Consider the following 24,759-nt stretch of genomic DNA (forward strand, 5'->3'; position numbering starts at 1 on the left):
GCCATATTCAAAGGTTCCTCCCCACGCTTTCAGCTGAAAGACTGGTAACTTTCTTGGGTCATCTACTGTCAGAGGCATTCAACTGGGAGCACGGTCAATTGTCTTGGTTACTTGAACAGAGGTTTGTTTGGATTTGCTAGCATGGCCAAGATTTGGCGAACAATTCAGCCAATTTTTGACTTGGGACACGCAGCCTGCAATAGTGTGGAGACATTTGAGCACAATGGTAACTTTTTTTTTTTTTAGAAAGGAAGTAACTGTAGATGAGATCCTTGTGCAGCCACTTCTTGCTATGAATGAGAACTTCTTGGGTCCTCCTTCTCATCCAGAGTTGAGAGACAACAACCTGTCACATCAGAAGATGGACTGCAAATATTTTAAAATTTTGTTTTCCCCTTTAATATTCAGAAAACAAATATTGGAATTTCCTGTGGGATGGAAACTCTGAATTTCCCTCTGGTCATATCCTCGGAATGGGCCCCTGCATTACTTACTAGTCAAATGCTGCACTGATTTTAGAATTAATTTCCTTATGGGTGTTTTGTTTCTGTGGTGGTACTCGTGTTTTAGTTCTTCAAACATTACTCTTCACACTACCACTGTGAGATGAGAGACTGCTGCTATCTTGATTTTACAGACGGGGAGGTGATGCACAGACACACTAAGTCAAAGGCTTAAACTCATTTTAAGTGTCCAATTTGAGATGTCTGAAAAATTAAGTTCTAGAATACTTAGTATTCTATAAATAGCACATCATATGTTGAAAGCGCAGCTCCCTTTGACTTCAGTTGCAGCTGTGAGTGCTCAGTACTTGTGCAGATCAGACCCGGGGTGTCTCAGGTTGGGCACCCAGAACACAAGTAGCACAATTTTTAGTGGCCACCTGTGGAAAGTCCTGATTTGTGACTTGGCCAGCATCACATAGGAACTCTGTGGCAGAGGCAGGGATAGAATCCAGTTCTTCAGGACAATGTTCAACTATCTTAGCCATGAAAAAATCCTTTCTCTTCCTGCAAGCCCCTCCCTCATTCACTATTACCTGCCAACTTCTGCAACAAATGAGGCAGAGATCCTACGCACAACAGCTTTTTCACAAACCTGATCCAAAGCACAGAAGTGCTAGAGACTTGCAATTAAATGGGTCAGTAATAACATGGGCAAAAGTATTTTTGTTTTTTTTTTTTTTGTTTTTTTTCTTCCCCACCCCCAGTCTCATTCTCAGAAATGGCTGAAAGGTTTTTGCTGAAACTCCCCCCCCCCCCAAAAAAAAAAGTAGCTGGAGGCAGACACTTGGCATGGAAAATTTCATCCCAAATGGCTTCAGTTTGACATAGTCAATAATAGAACTATTTAGAATTTTCGTCCCACAGGGAATTCCAAGATCTTGAAACTTTTGTTGGTGATTTTTTTGTCGCACCCCACAGGCTCTGGATGAAAAGTCAATCACAGGGAGTTCTCCTGAAACAAAATATTCTGAAAATGTTTTTGATAAAGTTGAAATGTGTTGATTTGTTCTATTTTTCTAAATATAGTTGAAACATTTCATTTCAACTTTAATTTTCTATCTACTAGAAAGGAAATGTGATGACTTCCCACACACTTTGACAAAATCCATATGTTCCAGTGAAACGTTTCAATTTAATCAGCATATTCCAATGGAAAACTGTTCCATAGCTAATTGCACACCCTATCATGCTGCAGGCCACAGATGAAACAGTCTATAAAGACTGCACAAGAGTCTAGACCAGTGGTTTTTCAACCTTTTTTCACTTGAGAACCTCCAAAAAATTTCAAATGGAGGTGCGGACCCCTTTGGAAATCTTAAACCTAGTCTGCAGACCTCCAGGGGTCTGTGGACCACAGGTTGAATACCACTGGTCTATGGTAATGACAACCTCTCACAAACCCCTTAGACATAGTCTGCAGCCCCCCAGTGTTCCATGGTGGTTTAGACTTTTAGACGGGCGCTTCTAGTTACACTGAAGTAAGTAAAGGGGAATGTCCTCTCAGTTCTCCCTCTGCCATTGGATTCAAATTTAACTCTGCTATGCTAGGGCCTTTCTTGCCATGTTCTGCTGCAATTTACTTTAATGTTCTTTATAGTCAAATTAGAAACGTATCTAATAGTGCATAAAGATCATCCTTCATGAATAATGGTGCCTGTAAGAGACTGAGGAGTGCATTGCTGTGTAATATTGCTACATCAGCTACCTGTATGTAAGAGCAGAATAAAAACCATTCCCAATCACAAAAGGTATTAATAGTGCCCTCTTGTTGTGGAAGAATGACAGCACCTTCCGTTCAGAAGTCAAACTAAAACGTATTGCAAAATATTGTAAATCTAGGTGTCATTTCACCCATCACTGGAATAGTCACCTGTAGGATGGAATATGACAGCTATTTTATGGTATGCAACAGCACTAAACAATCTAGGACAGGAAATGAAGAATATTGTGTCCTGTTGAAACTGCAGGTGGTATTTAATCGGGCAGGATGTCATAACCAACATCTGGAATCTCTCCCAGATTCTAGGCTAATGCCCTTACTCCTGCAAAGATTACAGGGTCTTCAACAGATGCAAGTTGTTGTACACATTGGCTTTATCTTCCCTTCAGAAGAAGGCACCTGTTGCAGCAGAGCACTCTAACGCTGTGCTGGGGCACTGGACTCACCACACTGACTCAGAGTGCTGCCTGCTGAGTCGCCATCACAACTTCTGCATTGCAAAGATGTTCCTTGGTCATGTCCCATCCGCATACCCTCCTGACTAAGGTGGTCATGGCAACTTTATGTCCAATTTCCATAGTGGTGAAAGGTCAAAAACAAAGAATCGAATGTCTCACAGGCATTCTGTACCCTAAATAATTTACTGTTTATGTGCAGATAACTAGAATTGTGCTTGTGCAAACAGTAAACTGATATGAACATAATAGTTGTCCTACCAGAGCTGACCCCTTTAAGTCCAACTTAACTCTCTACGTTTTTAAAAATGGGAGCAATCTTCCCATTCCTTCATGAATGGTAGCTCTCATTGAGCTGCAGTGTTGTTGCTGAGCTCTTGCTCCCTATTAGTTCTCCAGGTACTGACATGCTCATTGAAATTGTTTCATTGCCTATTATCATATACCCCTCATTTCTTACTTTGCCATTTGTATGGGGGTGGTGGGGATTGAAAGTACTGGGTATTTTAAAATGATTTACAACATAGCATCCAAGGCCAATGTTGCCTTACTGATGAGAGCTGACTAGAGAACAATTCTAGACAGTATGACAGGGCTTAAACTGCTCTCCAAATGCTTGTTAAATGTTTGTCAATCAACAGGCATTTGAGTTCATGAACTCACGCCACAGATAAGCAATACTGCCTCCAAAAAACATTGCAGGGATGGAGGACAAATATTTGTGAAATGAGAGCCAGCAACACTGCAAGATCTTGCAGAGATTTTATTATGCTGGAGATCAGTTCCTTAAACCACATTGGAGCAAGTTCTATGTTTGCTCGGTGACTCCCATGAGGATACACAGGGTGTGCAGAATTGGCTGACTGCAGAGTGTTTAAATTGAGTAGAAGTGCTGGTTCTGAGAACTTTCTCCATTTTGTTACTTGACACAAGCCTTAAACGCTGATCAGAAATCAGGAATTTCTGAACACATCTAGATGTACAAACATCAGTCAGGGAACTCTCCAGAGCAGGGTCTTGGGAGATCTGAGACCTGAATACACCAGAACTCCAGTGAGAAGTCTGGTGTGAAGAGACTTGCCCCAGCTGTCATTCTGGCCAGGGATGGTTAGTCCTCTTTTTTCCCCTGGATACTGGCATGGCTATCCCAGAGTTTGCAAGAGGCTGTGTTTCTTAATATCACTATATAGAGTAGCTATGTTTGCAAACAGTATTTGTATAACTGTTACCCCACCCATCCAATTGCACTCCCTTCTGTATGCATGCATGTATGTATGCTATACCCATTTGTTCGGTGGGGTCTTAGACTTGGATTGTAAACTTATTGCTGTGGAGAATCTCTTCTGTACATTTATACAGTGTTTAGTACAATGAAGCCCCAATCCTGATCACCTGGCTTTGCAGCACTTCTGTAATACAGATATCAAGTAGAGGGTCAGATCCTGCTATCCTTTCCCTAAGAAGCCTCCTGGAAATGGGGAGCCAGGGTGGGGGAAGTGCTACTCCTTATGCATAAAGGTGGCCGAATCTGGCTCTGCAGAACAGATATGTTGAGTAAGAAGCTGCAGTTTTCAGTCCTCTTCCAAACCCTACCAGCAGCGCTGTAAGAGAGCGTTTTTTAAATAAATTTAAATGCTAACGTAATACTGTGCCTTTGCAGGGCAGAGGGAAGTTTTCTTTGTGACCCTGCAGGTGATCCGCTCAAGCTTTATCAAGTATAATATTTGTTTGCCCTTTGTCACAGGATAAGATGGGCCTATGAGGAGTTGAGGTTCCAAATGCTGCCATCACCTGATTCAAGTACCAGCCAGAGTTGAGGCCTTAACCCCTCATAGGCCCAGCTCCTGCTGTGACACTTTCCTTAGTAACAGGTTGACTGACTTACACCTGATGCAGGAGGGAAACATTGCACCCCACCCTCCAACCAGACTGTACTCAATGTAGGAGTCACCCCTTAGGAAAGGAAGCTGGTGATAGCACATCCTTGCCTGAGGGGCTCTTATGAAGGAGGGCAACTTAAATTGGCCACTAGTGCTGTGTTGGTCTTGCTGTTGGAAGCTGCCTGGGGGATGCATGCAATTGGAACACCCCCTCTGCAGCTGTGGTTACATCCCTTCTGCGGCCAGCATTGCCTGGTACTGAACGTGTGCTGGTTAGCTCAAGACCATCCAGCGGGAGACGAGGTTAGGAGCGTCTTCCACTCCTCTGCCACCTCTGGTGGACCTTCATCCACTGCAGACCTTGACTTTGGCATTCGCTAATTGAGGCCAATGTCCCCTGGGGTGAATGTAGCCAAATGTTGTTGTCCATAAAATTTGCCACTGCTTATAAAAGTGTGCAGTGGCTGTTACTTTGAGCTCCTGGATCCTCCTTCCAGGAGATATTAAATTGCCTAATAATTGTATTTCTAATGTACAGATAAAGATGGTAGGAAAACCAGTCTTGCTACATGGCTTCCCACTGCATCTTTGCACAGCTGAATGTAGCCTCTAGCTATCTTCTGGGAAGCCAGTTGATACTTTAAAATGAGTGGATTTTTGGTTCCCTTTGCAGATGCTGGCCAAAGTAAGTGTCGATTAGAGAGGGCTCAGGCGCTGGAACAGGCAAAGAAACCCCAGGAAGCGGTCTTCATTCCAGAATGCAATGAGGATGGATCATTCACACAAGTAAGACTTCAATCAGCCTATGTCTGTTGCGGTTTTTCCTCTGGCTGGAAGGAATTATCTACTAGTATCTGACCAAAGGAAATGATGACAAGGTGGTAAAAATATACAGTGGTGGGCAATCAACCGCACTAACTTGGAGATCAAAAGTCCTTGCAGTTGATAGCTGTTCGGCCTGCACAAAACATGGTGTTGGTCACTCCTGTACCTAAAGGACAAGCCTATACATCCACCTTCACCATGACTTGTGTTAATTAGCTCCCTTGATAAGTCCTCGGTCTGTGCTGGGACTTAATGTGCTGTGAGGCTGAGCTCCATGCTCCTTCCTCCAGGTCAGGGTTGAGGGTTACTGACCGGACAGTGTGGGACAAGCTTCCTCTGCTGCTGGTTGTACTGCGTCTGTTCTGGCAAAAGAGGGCTAGTCTCCAGAGCTGTCAACTCAGCATTTTCATTGTCCCTATATTCACTTGGAAAAAACCCTCACCCATAAGGACTAACCCCTCCTTATTGCTTTAAAATCCTAGATCATGTGGGAGTTAATGGTGGTAGGATTTCCAATGTTGCCTTCCTGTAGGTGATGAGGGAACAGGCCCATCCAGTAATGGTGCCTCGAGCCTCCAAATATGGGATAGTCTCCTCTTGCTAGACCTGTGTGTGCTGGAATTGCAGATTGTCTAATAGGCAAAAGGGAAATTGGTTTGGGAAAGCACCTGTTTCTTACTAAAAGCTTGATAACCTTCAGGTTTATGTGAAATGTGTTTGGTAACAACTCATTTGCAGTTTCAAAGAGTGACCTTCCCAAATGGTTGAGCTGGGAGTGTTGCTACCAGCTTCCATTGCCATTCCAAACAGTTGCCCTTAACCAGAGGGAAGACTGCCATAGTGTGGATTTTCAGAGGAAGAGAGGTTTGGGGAGACTAAAAGGGTAAAAGAAATTTAGTCTTGATGCTCAGCTCTCTTTCATGCCAGTGCCTGGAGTGGCTGTTGCAGTGGCCACTCATGGGGCCTGTGTCACACATTAGTGGCTAGGGAGATAAAAGGGAGCCATGAGCAGTTTTCTCCTGAAGCTGGATAAATGGGAGAGGTGAATAGTCTATTGGACTTGGCATAGGGCTCTATGCCACCCAGCTCTAATCCTGCCTTTGTGACCTTGCCCAAGTTGCACAACCTCTCTGCATTAATTTCCCCATGGGTAAAATTGGGATAGAATTTCCCTGCTATATAGTGAATGAATTACTCCTCAAATCCCTATGTATAAAATGCTTCTGTACATGAAAAGTCTAAGTATTCTTTAATGATGGCTTCAAAATGATGAGATGGAGACTTTTTTGGGACAGTTCAAACAATCTGGGATGCCTTGGGGAAAGGGAAAGCAAGGATTCTCCTTGCAATCTCCATTCCTCCCTCTGCCCCACACAATGATGAGATCCTTAAAGATGCAAAGTTAGTTTTTTGGTTCCCCCCCCAATTTTATTTTCCCCCCATCTTCACCTGCCTCCACGTCTGTTGCATTTTTCTACCTTAAAGTGGGTGCAGTCTTATTCATCCTGCCATCTTTCTGGTATGAATGTTTTTATTTTTTCATCCTCTTTTCCTAAACAGTTTGCTGAGGCAACCTCCTATTTGTAAATAACGTGTGCCTTATTTCTGGGAAAGATGGGAAACGGGGCGAGGGGTGAAATGGCAGGTGTTTCTTCCTATCGCATCATTCTTTCAGACAATCATTAAGATTTGGTCTTGTGCAGGGGTATGTGGATTATATTGATGTTGGTGTGGGATATTTATGAAACATAGCACAGTGGGCTAATTAAATGTACCACAGTGAAGTCTGTTGGTTCCCCCTCTTTCTTTCTGGAGCTGCATTTCAGCATGTCCCCCATAAATTGTGCTTCAACATTTAGAGATTAAAACATCAGAGGATGGGATGGAATTTCTGCCCTAACTGCTGGAATTAGAGACCTGGTGATGGACAGTCCTTTCTTTTCAAACTGAGTTTTATTAAGTATGTTGGTGATGGTCGCTGGAGAGGTCTTGGGTGAGCTGCTTCAGCATTCATTGTACAGCACTTGATCCCAAACATAGGAATGGCCATTCTGGGACGGACCAATGGTCTGGTTAGTCCAGTATCCTTTCTTTCAACAACGGCGAATGCCAAATGTTTCAGAGGGAATGAACAGAACAGGCCATTACTGAGTGATCCATCTCCTTTGGTCCACTCCCAGCTTCTGGCAGCTGAGGCTTAGGACACCCAGAGCATGGGGTTGGATCCCTGACCATCTTGGCTAATAACAGGTTTCAGAGTGGTAGCTGTGTTGGTCTGTATCTGCAAAAAGAACAGGCGTACTTCTGGCACCTTAGAGACTAACAAATTTATTAGAGCATAAGCTTTCGTGGCCCACTCCTGTTCATCTTGGCTAATACCCATTGGTGGACCTGTCCTTCATGAACTTGTTCAATTCTTTTTTGAACCCAGTTAAACTTTGGCCTTCTCAACGTTCCCTGGCAACGAGTTCCACAGGATGACTAAATTTGTGTGAAGAAGTACTTCCTTATGTTTTAAAACCTGCTATTAATTTCATTGGATGACCCCTGGTTCTTGTGTTATGAGAAGGAGTAAATAACACTTCTTATTCACTTTCTCCACACTAGTCATGATTTTTATAGACCTCTAGCATATCCTGCTTTAGTTTCTTTTCCAAACTGAACAGTCCCAGTCTTTTTAATCTCTCCTCACATGGAAGCTGTTCCATATCCTTAATCACTTTTTGTTTCCCTTCTCTGTATCTTTTTCATTTCCAACGTGTTTCAGAGTAGCAGCCGTGTTAGTCTGTATTCGCAAAAAGAAAAGGAGTACTTGTGGCACCTTAGAGACTAACAAATTTATTAGAGCATAAGCTTTCGTGAGCTACAGCTCACTTCATCGGATGCATTTGGTGGAAAAAACAGAGGAGAGATTTACACACACACACACACACACACACACACACACACACACACACACACACACACACACACACAGAGAACATGAAACAATGGGTTTATCATACACACTGTAAGGAGAGTGATCACTTAAGATAAGCCATCACCAACAGCGGGGGGGGGAAGGAGGAAAACCTTTCATGGTGACAAGCAGGTAGGCTAATTCCAGCAGTTAACAAAAATATCAGAGGAACAGTGGGGGGTGGGGTGGGAGGGAGAAATACCATGGGGAAATAGTTTTACTTTGTGTAATGACTCATCCATTCCCAGTCTCTATTCAAGCCTAAGTTAATTGTATCCAGTTTGCAAATTAATTCCAATTCAGCAATCTCTCGTTGGAGTCTGTTTTTGAAGCTTTTTTGTTGAAGGATAGCCACTCTTAGGTCTGTGATCGAGTGACCAGAGAGATTGAAGTGTTCTCCAACTGGTTTTTTGAATGTTATAATTCTTGACGTCTGACTTGTGTCCATTCATTCTTTTACGTAGAGACTGTCCAGTTTGGCCAATGTACATGGCAGAGCTGTCACGGCTAACCTGGTGGCAGAACTTTGTAACTTTGTCCTGACCCATAACTATTTCACATTTGGTGACAATGTATACCTTCAAATCAGCGGCACTGCGATGGGTACCCGCATGGCCCCCCAGTATGCCAACATTTTTATGGCTGACTTAGAACAACGTTTCCTCAGCTCTCGTCCCCTAATGCCCCTACTCTACTTGCGCTACATTGATGACATCTTCATCATCTGGACCCATGGAAAAGAAGCTCTTGAGGAATTCCACCATGATTTCAACAATTTCCATCCCACCATCAACCTCAGCCTGGACCAGTCCACACAAGAGATCCACTTCCTGGACACTACGGTGCTAATAAGCGATGGGCACATAAACACCACCCTATATCGGAAACCTACTGACCGCTATTCCTACCTACATGCCTCTAGCTTTCATCCAGATCATACCACTCGATCCATTGTCTACAGCCAAGCGCTACGATATAACCGCATTTGCTCCAACCCCTCAGACAGAGACAAACACCTACAAGATCTCTATCATGCATTCCTACAACTACAATACCCACCTGCTGAAGTGAAGAAACAGATTGACAGAGCCAGAAGAGTACCCAGAAGTCACCTACTACAGGACAGGCCCACCAAAGAAAACAACAGAACGCCACTAGCTATCACCTTCAGCCCCCAACTAAAACCTCTCCAACGCATCATCAAGGATCTACAACCTATCCTGAAGGACGAGCCATCGCTCTCTCAGATCTTGGGAGACAGGCCAGTCCTTGCTTACAGACAACCCCCCAATCTGAAGCAAATACTCACCAGCAACCACACACCACACAACAGAACCATCAACCCAGGAACCTATCCTTGCAACAAAGCCCGTTGCCAACTCTGTCCACATATCTATTCAGGGGATACCATCATAGGGCCTAATCACATCAGCCATACTATCAGAGGCTCGTTCACCTGCGCATCTACCAATGTGATATATGCCATCATGTGCCAGCAATGCCCCTCTGCCATGTACATTGGCCAAACTGGACAGTCTCTACGTAAAAGAATGAATGGACACAAATCAGACGTCAAGAATTATAACATTCAAAAACCAGTTGGAGAACACTTCAATCTCTCTGGTCACTCGATCACAGACCTAAGAGTGGCTATCCTTCAACAAAAAAGCTTCAAAAACAGACTCCAACGAGAGACTGCTGAATTGGAATTAATTTGCAAACTGGATACAATTAACTTAGGCTTGAATAGAGACTGGGAATGGATGTCATTACACAAAGTAAAACTATTTCCCCATGAAAAGAAAAGGAGTACTTGTGGCACCTTAGAGACTAACAAATTTATTAGAGCATAAGCTTTCGTGAGCTACAGCTCACACGGCTGCTACTTTGAAACCTATTTCCCCATGATATTTCTCCCTCCCACCCCACCCCCCACTGTTCCTCTGATATTCTTGTTAACTGCTGGAATTAGCCTACCTGCTTGTCACCATGAAAGGTTTTCCTCCTTCCCCCCCCTGCTGTTGGTGATGGCTTATCTTAAGTGATCACTCTCCTTACAGTGTGTATGATAAACCCATTGTTTCATGTTCTCTGTGTGTGTATATAAATCTCTCCTCTGTTTTTTCCACCAAATGCATCCGATGAAGTGAGCTGTAGCTCACGAAAGCTTATGCTCTAATAAATTTGTTAGTCTCTAAGGTGCCACAAGTACTCCTTTTCTATTTCCAACGTGGTGGTGGTGGTGGTGGTGGTGGTGGTGGTGGTGGTGGTGGTGGTTTGGGTTTGCGTATGGGGGTTTTTTTTGTTTGTTTGTTTTTGTTTGTAAAGATAAGATGACCAGAATTGCACACCGTATTCAAGATGTGGGTGTACCATGGATTTATATAATGGCATTATAGTTACTGTCTTGTCTATCCCTTTCCTAATGGTTCCTAACATTGTTAACTCTTGACTGCTGCTGCACGTTGACCAGATGTTTTCGGAGAACTATCCACAATGACTCCAAGATCTTTCTTGAGTGGTAACAGCTAATTTAGACGCCATTTTATATTTATAGTTGAGATTTGTTTTCCACTGTGCATTACTTCATATTTATCAACATTTAATTTCAGTTGCCTGGTCACACAGTTTTGTGAGATCCTGTTGTAACTCTTTAGCTTGCTTTGGACTTAACTATCTTGAGTAGTTTTGTATCATCTGCAAATTACACCACCTCATTGTTTACCTCTTTTCCCAGATCTCTTATGAAAATCTTAAACAGTGCTTGTCTCAGATCCCTGAAGGATACCACTATTTACCTCTCCCCGTTCTGAAAACTGACCACTTATTCCTACCTTCTGTTTCTTGTCTTTTATCCAATTACTGATGCAGGAGAGGGCCTTCCCTCTTATTTCCTGATTGCTTACTTTTTTTTTAAGAGCCTTTTGGTGAGGGACGTTGTCAAAGGCTTTCTGAAAATCCAAGTATGCTACATCCACTGGATGACCTTGTCCACGTGTTTGTTTGACCCTCTCAGAGAATTCTAGTAGATTGGCAAGGCATGATTTCCTGTTATAAAAGCCATTTTGAATCTTCCCCAACAAATCGCATTCATTTATTTTGTCTGATAATTCTGTTTTTTATTATAGTTTCAACCAATTTGCCTGGTGCTGAAGTTAGGCTTACCCGCCTGTAATTGCCAGGATCACTTCTGGAGCATTTTTTTTTTAAATTGGCATCACATTAGCTATCCTCCAGTCATCTAGTACAGAAGCTGATGTAAGTGATAGTTTATGTACCACACTTAATAGTTCTGCAATTTCATATTTAAATTCTTCAGAACTTTTGGGTGAATATCATCTGGTCCTGGTGATTTATCACTGTTTGTTTGCTTAATCAATTTATTCCAAAACCGCCTCTACTGACATCTCAATCTGGAACAGTTCCTCGGATTTGTCACCTGACAAGAATGACTCGGGTATGGGAATTTCCCTCACATTCTCTGCAGTGAAGACAGATGCAAAGAATTCACTGAGCTTCTCAGCAATGGTCTTATCTTCCTGGAGTTCTCCTTCACCACCTTGATCATCCAGTGGCCCCACTGATCGTCTGGCAGGATTTCTGCCTGTGATGTACTTGGTGTTTTCCCCTCTATAAGGATGTTAAATGTAATACAGTATTGTCACTATTACTGTGTGGTTCAGCTATATTCATGTCTTGGACCAGATGCTGTGCTCCACTTAGGACTAAATCAGGAATTTCCTCTCCTCTTGACAGTTCCAGGACTAGCTGCTCTAAGAAGCCGTCATTAATGGTGTCTAGAAACTGTCTTGGCCTCCCCCGTCCAGAGGTGACCTATACATAGTCAATATGGGGATAGTTGTAATCCTTTGTTGGTTGTTGTTTGTTTTTTCTATTCTTATAGCCTCTCTAATATCCCAGCGCATTTCAGTCAGTCGCCATCCTGGTCAGGTGGTAAGCATATTCCTACTGGTATACTCTTATTATTCAAGCATGGAATTCCTATCCATAGAGACTTAATGGTAAAATTTGAGTCATTTATCATTTTTACTATATTTGACTCTGGTTTCTTTCACATATAGTGCCACTCCCCCACCAGAACAACCTACTCTGTCATTCCTATATATTTTGTACCCTGATATTACCATGTCCTAATGATTATCATCATTCTACCAAGTTTCTGAGATGCCTATTATATCAGTAGCCTCATTTAATACTAGGCACTCAAGTTCACTCATCTTAGTAGTTGGACTTCTAGCAATTGTATGCAAGCATTTATAAAAATTTGTCACTTTTTAATTGTCTGCCATTATGTGATGTAATTGAATGGGACTCTTTCATTTGATTGTTTCTCTTCCGTTCTTGCACATGCTTTATCAACTTCTATCCTTTCCACTTCCAAGTAGGATTGGAGGCAGATTTGGTTTTGCTCTGGCCTTGTACTATATGGACTGCTTCAAAGTTCTTTCCAAGACTAGCACTAAATCTGTGCATGTGGATTAAGAGGGTGTGTGTGTGAGCGTTCATGCAAGTTCCATAGGTTGGCTGTGGTCCCCAGTGGATTTTAATTATAAGGTTTCCCCATCCCCTCACTTTCTTTGCCTCTGAAGGATTCAGAACCATTTAAATTGTCACTAGGGGAAAAGGAAAGAGGTTTTTCCTGCAATCTAATTTTTAAAGTAATCACACCCCTAAGTCTCTAAATTTATTTTTTTTATACAAATTAGTATGTTACCTTATCATGGAAGTGCAGACTGCTTTACTGTTTCTCTAATCGTTGGGATCACTGAATTTCTGATGAGGAAATGGGGGATGACACTTTGGAGGAGAAAAAGTTCCCAAAAATCAAATTCTAGTGAAATGCCTAAAACCACTTTTCTAATGCAAATTTTATACTACTAGGATAAAATTACTAATACTGCTATAATACTAGCATATTTTTCATGGTTAAACAAATGTAGTTAACACTTTTACAAAGGAAGTGAACACATTTACTGTAAAATAAGAGTAAATTTTGAAATTCTTGTGGGTTTTTAAATGCTGTACCAAATACAAATATTTAAAGCCAATGGTATCTAAAAAGCAAGCATTGTTCTTTCTATGCTTTTTGCTTGCTTTTTTTCCCATTTCACTTGGCTTGGACAATGAAACTAGACTAGCCATTTTTACTGGTTGATTTTTACAGGTTCGCTTTCTGTGTCTCCTGCAGTAATACAAGTCTATTGTGTTTGGGTTTCCAACATTGCATAGAGAGGTCTGAATTTAATACCCAATTTTTTTCATTTCAAGTAAAATCCATGAAAACAAATTTCTAGCCATACTAGTTGTACAAACTTTTTTAAAAGGCTACATTTGGGGGCTTGAGTGCTTAATTCTTTTAAAGAATTCTCTAAGATCAGTGAGCGGATGAGAGATACTGTGGAGATGAACTGTAAATAGTTTTGCAATTCTGCTGCAAACTTTTTTCAAGTGAGACCTGAATTGGGCTCTGAGAGCAGGACCTCAGCTGTTTGGGAGAAGCACTACAGGTTGCAGCATAGGGAGAGATCTTCTATCTAACCTTCTGGGCTAGTGGAACTCGGATTAGCAGAAGGGATGAAGAGGAGAATGGCTGTTCTGGCTTGAATGCTAGTCGAGGATGCTTTGCACCTTGGAGAATTGGGCACTGTAGGTGGGTATCCTGCTCACAAATATATAGGACAATGGTGGTATTATCTGGCATACAATGCAGTTGGAATCATTGGTGGCGCTCCAGAAGGTGGAGAGGATAGAGGCCTTCCTTGAGGCCTCTCCAGATAAAAACCTTGGTTGAATGTTGATACTCCCCTCTCAGGCATCTGAGTACGTTGTCAAAAGCACCAAAAAGTGGCTCAGAAAGCTGGATTTTCCATTGCAAACTTTGGCTCACATGAGAAATTTTGCTGTAAACTGTCTAGGCAGAATGATGAATGCAGAGCAGTAGCTCTTGCTATTTAGTTCATGGATGGTATGCAGGCAGTCTGAGGATAGAAATGGGAGAAGTAAGAAGAGCAGTGTAAATGCCTGAATGATAATATGCCCTGTTCTATTATTCTCGTTGCTCCCTTACACAGCCACCTGTCTTACTAACCCACCTAGCATTCTTGACACTTTAATGTTCAGAATTGGATTCAGGTAGCTTCAGTTAACCTGTGTGCCAGTCTAAATGAGTTTCATGATGATTTGTTGATTTCTTTTTCTTTTTTTTGTCCATGTGACACAAGCACCATAGAATTTGGCATTGTTCATTGTTATTGGCAGGGAGGGACTAGAACAGAGAACAAGGTGCAGTGGATGAAGCTGCAATTCAGAATTGAATAGCACTGGAAAAAACGCAGGGGGAAAGGAGCAGGGATGGTATAGTACTGGGTGATTGTGACACCTCCCAAGGTTGTGAGATACCTCACCAACACCTGTCCTTAACATGAGGAAGCCTGCTTTGGATTAGATAGCCACACGCTGCCCCTGGAGTCCTCTGAACACTCACAGAACTGACTCATGATTCCCAAGGATTAGTACATCCCAGCTTGGAAGATTCAACTCTGGATCACCAGTCTGCTTAACATATTGCACTTGGAAATAGATCTAGATAGTAAAAACTAGAATAAGTGCATTATCCAAGAACAGAGATTCAAGTGATAGAGAGTAAGACTAGTGGAAAGAAATGGTTGCATTTAAAACAAAATCACGTCATGCTTTCTAGAGGCTAAACTTGCACTGCAAGGCATTCCCCTGTCTCCTACGAGAGAGCTTAACCCAAGTCCTTTTCCTAGCATTTTCAACCAGTTTTACTTAAATCCCTTCTTCTAAAATAAGCCCCCTGGCGGCTTATCCTCACACATTTGAAGGAATACCTGGGAGTTCATCTGCACCTCCCATTATATTTTCAAAAGTTCATTTTTACTCCAAAACAGGATAACCCCTGCCGTTATCCTGCCCCTGCAATCTTCTGATTAGCATTTTGCTCAGACTGTAAATGGGGGTCCATTGTGAACAATACAGTACTCAATTTGCATATGACCAGCCAGAGTAAAAGAAGTCTCTCTCCTCCTGTGCCTGCCAGGGATATGTGGCTCACCGTTTGGTGACTTGCCTTAACTCACAGACCTAGATAACCATTTTTAGGTGTGTGTGTGTGTGTGTGTGTGTGTACATAACTAATATATATTTTAGGATATATATACATAACTCTTCAGTGTTCCTACAGAGAAGTGTGACTTTGTCACATAAGTCTCTAATGAAAGCCTTTCTTTGGCAGACTAGTAGATAAACGAGAGACCCAGGGGATCTCTAACTCTGATGTACCCCTGTGCCCTCTGGCATCAAGAGGTCCCTGGGTCTCAGTGGTGATATGGAATATAGGGGTATATTGGTAGAGCTGCAAGAGGGACCCAGGATTGAGATGATAGAGGCTGCTGCAGACCAGGATTGAGCTGCCTTTTCAGAGCTGTGAAGGAAGAGCACACACAGGATACAACTGCTCTATGCCTTGCTTGCTTAAGCCATTGCTGTGTTCTCCTACTTCTCTAAAGTCCTGAGCTAGTGCCCTAGCCACTGGGCAACCCTCCTTACTCATGTCTGAGATAACTGTGGTTTACTGGGAAGGAGGCAATTGAGACTTAGAGGGATTTCTTCTATTGTTCCCAGAAGCACTGTTACAGGGAGGACAGAGTCGGCTCAGATAACTTGTACTCATTACTGTTGCCACAAAGAGCTTCAAAAAATCTCCTCTGATGTTCTGGGCTCATCTTTCAGACAAAAACCATTTGTTTCCTCTCCAGAGTCCAGGGTGTTATAACCAGAGGTGAATGAACCCACCTTAACATTCAGAGGTTCAGTCACAAACTCTCCAGATTTTTGGACACGTGTCTAAGAGCAACGAACAATCTCTTTATAGCATTTCAGTACTTTAAGGTCCTGGGCTCATTTGGAACCCAAAATGCAGAGGGACTAAAAATGGAAAATTAATGGTCAGGAAAGTGGAAAATTCATCTGAAACTCAAATTAACCAAGGTCATTCTAGCTTTTAAGTCTAACTGGTTCACCCATCTCTAATCACAAGAGAAGGTGTAACACACAAGGTCAGAGACCTGAGCTGCTTTGAACAAAACCAACATCTATCTAGCTATCTATCTAATCACATTCCTCTTGGGTCCAGTTAGACTCAGTGGTAATCAGGAGGGCATCAGGTAGTGCCTCTCCTCTGCTTGTCTGCTATGATCAAGAAAATCCCACACTACCAGGGCATACAGTGGTGCAGCTGCTTGCTCTGGTGCTGGGCAGTGAGTTCTGTTTCTGCTACAACCAGCCAGGCTAGGCCTCCCTGAAAGCAGCTCTGCACTCCTGCTGTGAGTTCAGTCTGGTTCAGCACCAGAGAATTGCTCCACACAGGAATCAGAACCTCCAGCAAAACAGGGCCCTTGGACAGAGTCTGCTCACTGAGAGAGAGCTGCTGGTCTCTAGGACAGAGCCTTGTACACTCTCTCTTTTGATCTTGAATACCAAACCGGAATTCTCTATCTGTAAAGTCAGGATGACCAGTTACTCCAGGACGTACCTTGTACAATTCCTATGTCCTTTCATGAGTACAGTTACAGTAACAATAGTCATTTATACAATCGGAACATAAACGCATTCCAACAAACACATGTTGAACTATAGGTAAGCAATGTAATTTAGAATGACCCTTTTTTCCCCCATAGAGGGAGGAGAAAGTCACCTCTGGGGCTCAGATAATTAGGAGGGATGAAGACGTACAGTGGAATCAGCAATAGGTTGTACATATTAGCGCACTAACAATAAGGCAAGAGTGAAAGGGGAGACTGCTTATGGTTAAGGCACTCGACTGGGACTTGGATCTGGGTGTAAACCCCATACCTATAACACTTCCTGTGTGGACTTAATTTTTCTGTGCCTCAGTTCTGAATCTGTAAAATGTGGGTAATACACCTTCTCCCACTCCTAGCTTACCCTCCCAATTTAGATTTGTCACCTTTCACACAGAGCCAGTCTTGCTATATTTGTACAGTGCCTAGCACAATGGGGCCTGATCTTGTTTGGATGCTTTAGGTGCTACCATAAGTGAGCTGCTTTGTGTTGGAACTGGCACTCCTTTTTCTACACACAGTGCAGAACTTTGCTTGCACATAGGAGTTAAAGTGCATTTGTGACCCAAGAACCCCTTAACATCAGCTGGTAAGGAGGTTACGTGATTATCCTGATTCTGGTCTGTACGTTCTAGATCACCAAAGATGTCATGTGAGGTCTTAAATAAAAGCCGGGGTCACATTGGTCATTAATATTAGTGTCTGTACATACAATTCTTTGTGGGGGGTGTGTGTGTGTGTGTACACACAATATTTCAAAGTCCGTATCAAGACAAGGTGAAAAACAAGTTTTCCTCCAAACAGCTGGTAAGTAATGTGTATCTCTCTGACATGTAAATTAAGCTTTTTAAACTAAACACAATGGATGTCCCTTTACATACAAAGTCAACAGAGATGGCACACACAGGAAAAACCAAACCATGAGTGGTTATCCTGGCTGTGTGCAAAGATGACAAGCTTTCGGCATATATCTGAGGCAAAGACACCCCATCATCCTGCACCTAGGAAATAGACCGGCAGTGTGTTCAAATTCACGAATATGGGATCTGAACCAACCTTGTTTAAAAAAGCTGCAGAAGACACTGGGTAAAATAAAACACTTTAGACAGGAGGTGAACTTGTTAAGTTTAGTCTCCAGAAAGCATATTAAGATTTTTTTTATATTTAACCATTTGTTCCTAATATTCTTACTATTTGAATCTTCAATCTTTGATAACCGTATTCTTGTTTTCACACTCAATATAGCTAAGTGCTGTGATATTAAGCAAAGTGCTGCTCCTCAGTTGATTTGTACAAACTGGTATGTACTAGTCCATTGGGGATAGGAGACCTGGTATTGCTGTGGGTGCTCAGTGGATAAGAGACTAGATACTACAGGGGAATGTTTCAAATGGATTTGGGGAGTGGGGTACACCTACTGTTGACCCACAAGGCAAAGTAAGGGTTGGCATTGCTCAGAGGAGAGCATTTGAGTGACTAATAGGCTGGTGGTATCAGAGAGCTGATGCTCAAGCAAGAGTGCCTCATTCTGGAGACGGGGTAACAAGGTGATTCTCAGTCCTAGGGACAGTCACAGCATTGCAAAGATCTTGTTAAATTTAAAACGCTCCAGAGATTTTTGTCAAATTGACTTCCTACTCTGTGCATATAATCAAGTAGCATAGGGTAGAGTTAGTAGGAATTCTGTGACTGCAGATATGAGTGGGTGGTGGTAAGTTACTCTTGGAAGTGGAATACAACTACCTCTTCCCATTTCAACTTTTCCATGTGGATAAATTATCTCCCATCTGTTATAAATATAAAGGGAAGGGTAACCACCTTTCTGTATACAGTGCTATAAAATCCCTCCTGGCCAGAGGCAAAACCCTTTCACCTGTAAAGGGTTAAGAAGCTAAGGTAACCTTGCTGGCACCTGACCCAAAATGACCAATGAGGGGACAAGATACTTTCAAATCTGGAGGGGGAGGGAACAAAGGGTTCTTTCTGTCTGTGTGATGCTTTTCTCAGGAACAGATCAGAAATGCAGCCTTCCAACTTCTGTTAAATTAGTAAGTAATCTAGCTAGAAAATGTGTTAGATTTTCTTTTGTTTAATAGCTGGTAAAATAAGCTGTGCTCGAGGGAATGTATATTCCTGTTTTTGTGTCTTTTTGTAACTTAAGGTTTTGCCTAGAGGGATTCTCTGTTTTGTATCTGATTACCCTGTAAGGTATTTACCATCCTGATTTTACAGAGGTGATTCTTTTACCTTTTCTTTAATTAAAATTCTTCTTTTAAGAACCTGCTTGATTTTTTTCATTGTTCTTAAGATCCAAGGGTTTGGGTCTGTGTTCACCAGTACCAATTGGTGAGGATTCTTATCAAGCCTTCCCCAGGAAAGGGGATGTAGGGCTTGTGGGGATATTTTGGGGGAAGACGTCTCCAAGTGGTCTCTTTCCCTGTTCTTTGTTTAAAACGCTTGGTGATGGCAGCATACAGTTCAAGGACAAGGCAAAGTTTTTGTACCTTGAGGAAGTTTTTTAACCTAAGATGGTAAGAATAAGCATAGGGGGTCTTTCATGCAGGTCCCCACATCTGTACCCTAGAGTTCAGACTGGAGAAGGAACCTTGACACCATCACAATAGCCGTCAACACTTAACAGTGTAGTACAACCAGGCTGATGAAAGTCGAGTTTTATTTGCAACACAATGTTTGGTTTGATTTGATTTAATTGCATGCAACTGAGAATTAATTCATGTTGGGCAAAGTTGTATGTTACTGGAAATAGAAACTACTTTAAAGTACGTTCTTTTTTGTGGTACTATATTTTGTATAAATGCCATTCCTTTTCAAGCTGTATTTAACCTGCTGTGATCTGATCTTCCTAAAAACAGACTGTACTGGGTAATCTGCGCTTTTTTGTGTTTAGTGCCATAGGGCTTGTTGCCATGGGCTCAGGGAGAATTGCATTCTTCATAGGTTTTTTCAAGCAGGTTTTCGAAAAGGTGGTTGAGGTTTAAACAATCAATTACAGACAAACTAAAGTGAACGCTACTAATCTCATTGCTGCTTTGGGCGCATGTCTTTGACTTTTCATGGCATGTCTCATTTTGTCCTTCCTGCGTCCACTGTCAAAGTTGGACACCTTTACTTGGCAGGTTGGCATTCATGTGGTTGACAGCAATCCCAGAAGAGCAACATTTTTTTTTTTCAGTGCATTACTTTACTTGGAGCTTCTTCATTCCAAGAAGCAACTGCTGGCTCAGTGGTCTACCAGCCCTGCTGTGGTACAGAGTATGCTCTTTAAGAAAAGCATATGTGAAGCACTAGATTTAAGTGACCTGAGGCTTGGGAGTTATGCTGATACTGATTGTCAGGAATGTCTTTTGCTCATGTTAAGCAGGCTCACATTCTAATGTTCTCCTATATGACTGATTTTGATAGAACACTCTTTTTTGTACTGGGGTTCCCCCACAGTAACTTTATTCCTACCAAACTAGCCAATCTGACAGGACTTCTGCATATTGCTCCTTCCTTAGAAGGGTGTTGTATTACAAAAAGGGGGTGCCATCTCTTATTCCTTTTCCCTAGGGATGTCAAAATATTGGAGCCTAGTTCTGCAAGATACTGATCAACTCATGCAGAGTACTAAATGAGTATCCTCTGCTCCCAGTGACTTCTGTGGGAGCTGGGGTACCACTGAGCCCACCTGACCACCAGCCTGGGCTCCCTTTGACTGTGCTGCTGTGACAGGCTCTCAAGCCCCTTCCAGCACACCTACAGGTAAGGACACACTCAGCTGCAGCTTCACACACATGCTGAGATCAGCTCTGCGTGGGAAGGCTCAGCTAAGGAACTGCCTAGTTACTTTAGTGCACATCCCCCTTTAAAGGTTAAACCCAAAATTATATTGTCTTGTGCTGCACAGGGAACTGTACAGTGTAAGCTCATGAAATTCGCCCCTTCCCTCAATGTGGAGGAAGAGATGCAACAGTTTTGTGTGTCCTCAGGATTTCCACACACTGGTTTTTAGACACAATAAAAACACATTAACTACAAAACAGAGATTTTAAGTGATTATAAGGTATAGCAAACAGATAAAGCAGATTACCTAGCAAAAAAAAAATAAATGCAATCTAAGCGTAATATACCAAAGAAATTGGATATGTATAGCAAATTCTCACACTAAAGGTTTTTAGGCAGATTGTAGAGATTCTTGAAGGCAAGCTGCACTTGCTTGCAGATTAAAACTCCAGGTATTCCTATCACAGGCTAGAAATCTCTCTAGCCTGGGTTCAACCCTTCTTCCCCAGTTCCATCCTTGTTTCTCAGGTGTTTCCAAGCATCTCCTTTGGTCGGGGAGTCAGTGAAGAAGAACCACAATGTCACTCCCCTGCCTTAAATAGCTTTTGCATATGGCAGGAATCCTTTGTCTCCCAGTTTTAGTTCTCACCCCTTTCAGTGGAAAAACACTAGTATTCTATGATGGAGTCCAGTACTAGGGGACTTGGTCACATGTCTCTGTAGGGCCATAGCAGCCATGACTCTGAGGCTGTTTGTAGTGTTCTCAGGAAAGCTCCCCAGTGGGAAATAAGAATTTTATCAGACCTATTGTTCTTCCTAATGGCCCTTCACAGCCAACCATATAGACTGATTGCATTCTGTCTAGTGGGCATTGCCCAGGTGAAAACACATTTTGAAATAGATGCATAGACATGATTTCTAACTTCAGATACCAAAATGATATATGCATACAAATAGGATAATCCTATTCAGTGAATCATAATCTTTTCAATGATCTCTTACATGACCTATCTTGTATAAAATACATCCTAGTTATGCCATAATCATATCTATATTTATAACATTACTGTAAAGAATAAGTCACACGTGCCTCCTAGTGAAAGACATGAGTTCAATCTATTCTGTTCACCCAAGAGAAGGTTAAAGGTTATTTTGACATCCGTCTTCAAGTATGTACATAGGGGAGGATTTCTAATGATAGGTAGCTCTCTAATCTAGCAGAAAAAGGCATAATGAGATCCAATGATGGGAAACTGAAGCTTGATGATGATCAGACCAGAAATCAGGTGCAATGTTTTTAAAGTGAGTAACAATTGGAACCACTTACCTAGGATGTGGTGGTGACCACCGCTGTAGCTCAGTGGTTTGAGCATTGGCCTGCTAAACCCAGGGTTGCAAGTTCAATCCTTGAGGGGGCCATTTAGGGATCTGGGGCAAAAAAAAATTGGGGATTGGTCCTGCTTTGAGCAGGGGGTTGGACTAGATGATCTCCTGAGGTCCCTTCCAACTCTGATATTCTATGATTCTATGATTTTTTCCATCACTTGAAGGCTTTAAATAGAGACTGCATGCCTTTTCTAAAAGGAATGCAATAGCTCAAACTGAAGTTATGGTCTTGATGAAATTTTTGGATGAGGTTATATGGCCTGCATTATACAAAAGGTTAGATTAGATCTAATGTTCCTTTCTGGCCTTAGTAATCTATGAATCACTTTAGACCAGTGCTTCTCAAGCTATGTGATGGACCGGCAATTTTTTTTTCCAATGTGCGTGCAGACCGGCAGCCAATGGCTCACGGACTGGCACCGGTCCGCAGACCATCACTTTGAGTAGCACTGCTTTAGACCATCTTAATAGCTGTTTTTACAGTATCTGTTAGCTGCATCTAAATAAAACTGGACCTGGCACCACGTGTATAGAGTAGCTCCACTGTACATTCTCTGCAATGTGCTCTGAAGGCTGCAATTGTTTTCTTTTCTTGTGGAAATGTTGTTCTGAATGTAAAAGGAATGTTTTTCTTGCCCCTCTACCCTGCCCCTCTTTTATTATTGAAGGAGTCAGGAAATGTTTGGTTTTTTTTGTTTCTAATCTGCTATTGGATATGAAGCAGTTATCAAATGCCCTTTCTGAAGTCTGAACATTGTTGTGTGGTGTGTGTTTTAGTGCAATGTTGCTCTGAGCTGTTCCAATTCCATATCAGGCACCCTAGTGCTGCTTCTAAGAAAGTTCTGTTTTCCCTAACCCCAAAAAGACTGGTAGAAGCTAGCCCAAACTACTGTTCAGCCCCCAATATCTACTTCGCACATGCACATGCGACTGACTCCTTTCCCGTTTCCAGTTTATCTTGTGGAAAACAACCCCTTGATTTTCTCTTTTTGTCAAATCCATTCTAAAGGGGTGATCCAGCCAGCTTGTTAAAAGATTTTTCGGAATGGTTCAGAATCTCATTCTGGCAACTCCAGTGTGGTTCTGAAGAGATCTCAACAATAGCTTCATTCTCCAGACAAGAATTAAGAGGCAGAGGAGCCTGCCAGTGACTACAGTTTTAATGTTTTCATATTCTAATGAATTTGACAAGGGCAGGAATTTATTCATGGGGCCAGTGGCTGGAGTGTTAGCTTCTGTTTGATTTCACATATTGTACTGGGGGGTAGGAGGGGGTGGGGAGGAAGATAGAGGGAGCCACTGTAGCACTCTTTTTAATTAATTTGGGTAACAGGGATAAAGCAATTTTTGTTGGGTGCATCCTTCCTGCTTTTCATTCTTCAATCAAGGCATAATGGAGATGGCATATCCCTTACTCCTGAAGCATAGAAATTGCTTCCTCTTGCCTAATCACTGTCTGGTAGGAGCAGGCTTCCTTTTTTTAAAGTTAATGTGTAGTACATAGCATAGATCTGAAAATCTTGTTGGGTTCAGTCTCTTCCTCTCAGTCACTTCATATCATTATATATGCTCAGGGTTTATAACTTAATGTTCAGCTGTCAGCCAGACAGATTCATCGTGGGTTCTGAAAGTCCAGCTGTATCTCAGACTCCTACGTCTTCACTGGTAATGAAGATTCTGGCTGGAATTTAACTAACAATTTTGTTGCCAATGCATGAGACAGAGCAAGATCCATTGCTGTCCCCAATAACTGTTGATTTTCAAAGCTGAGGGGAGCCAAAAGGAGCTGAACTTAAAATGTTTCCAATAAAAGTGGATGATACTGAACATTTATAGGAAGGTAACACCTAAATTCAATTCTGCATTTTCACAAGAAGCTGATTTGTGGCGTAAGGTCAGTCTTTTTTTGGGAAACATTTTTCTTAAGGCAAAGTTACCATAACATGTTAATGCTTTTTCTGACTGATCATTGTTGTGTAGTCTGGCCATTGTGCAGGGTGAGGGACAGTTATGGGTGAATCACAAAGCTGTGGATTGGATTTAAATAAGAATCAAAAATTCAGATACCAATTGGAAAGCACACAACTGTGTGGAAAGCACCAAGAACTCTCAAAATTCCTGAGAAGCAGGAGCTAGGTAAAAATTTCTAACCATCACCTGATTTGATTTGGGGGAAGCTGACTTCAGTAACTTTTCCAGTTACCTGCCATTAGAAATCGTGCTAGACCATCCATTTTCCTACCTTCCCTATAAATACTGAACATAGAAACATACGGTGAGAATGAGATGGGTTAGATTCTTCCAGGGTCATAATTGCACTCTTTGGGTGCTGGCCAGCCATTGTTCTGACTCCTAAACATTCTGTGGTCAAGTCTAGTGTCCCGGTCCTTGATCTCCCAATGTTATGGTTTATAGAAAAGCTAGTTTAGGTAAGTTTGAGGTTTCTAAAATGTCTCTGTTCTCAATTTCCTGGGCAGTTGTCTGATCCCCATGCGTGAGGAGGTAAAAGGGGCATAGATGAGCCCAGTATCAGCTAGTGTGAGCCATTGAGCATGGCCCATAGTCTCAGTGCAGCAGCAGGAAGGCTATCCAGGGTGCAATGATGGAGGAGCAGTGTGATG

The 24,759-nt window shown here is 42.2% G+C and overlaps 1 protein-coding gene across 6 annotated transcripts in view; it reads left to right on the forward strand.

The window, feature by feature from the left end:
- SMOC1 (SPARC related modular calcium binding 1) overlaps nt 1-24,759 on the forward strand; it is a 197,510-nt gene that overhangs the window by 64,046 nt on the left and 108,705 nt on the right. For all 6 annotated transcript variants that reach the window (XM_043517476.1, XM_043517479.1, XM_043517475.1 and 3 more), the window contains one exon: nt 5,235-5,347. In XM_043517476.1, coding sequence (XP_043373411.1) covers nt 5,235-5,347 — 113 coding nt within the window. The remainder of the gene's footprint in view (nt 1-5,234; nt 5,348-24,759) is intronic.

Source organism: Dermochelys coriacea, chromosome 6, assembly GCF_009764565.3.
Source record: "Dermochelys coriacea isolate rDerCor1 chromosome 6, rDerCor1.pri.v4, whole genome shotgun sequence".
Classification (NCBI taxonomy): Eukaryota; Metazoa; Chordata; order Testudines; family Dermochelyidae; genus Dermochelys; species Dermochelys coriacea.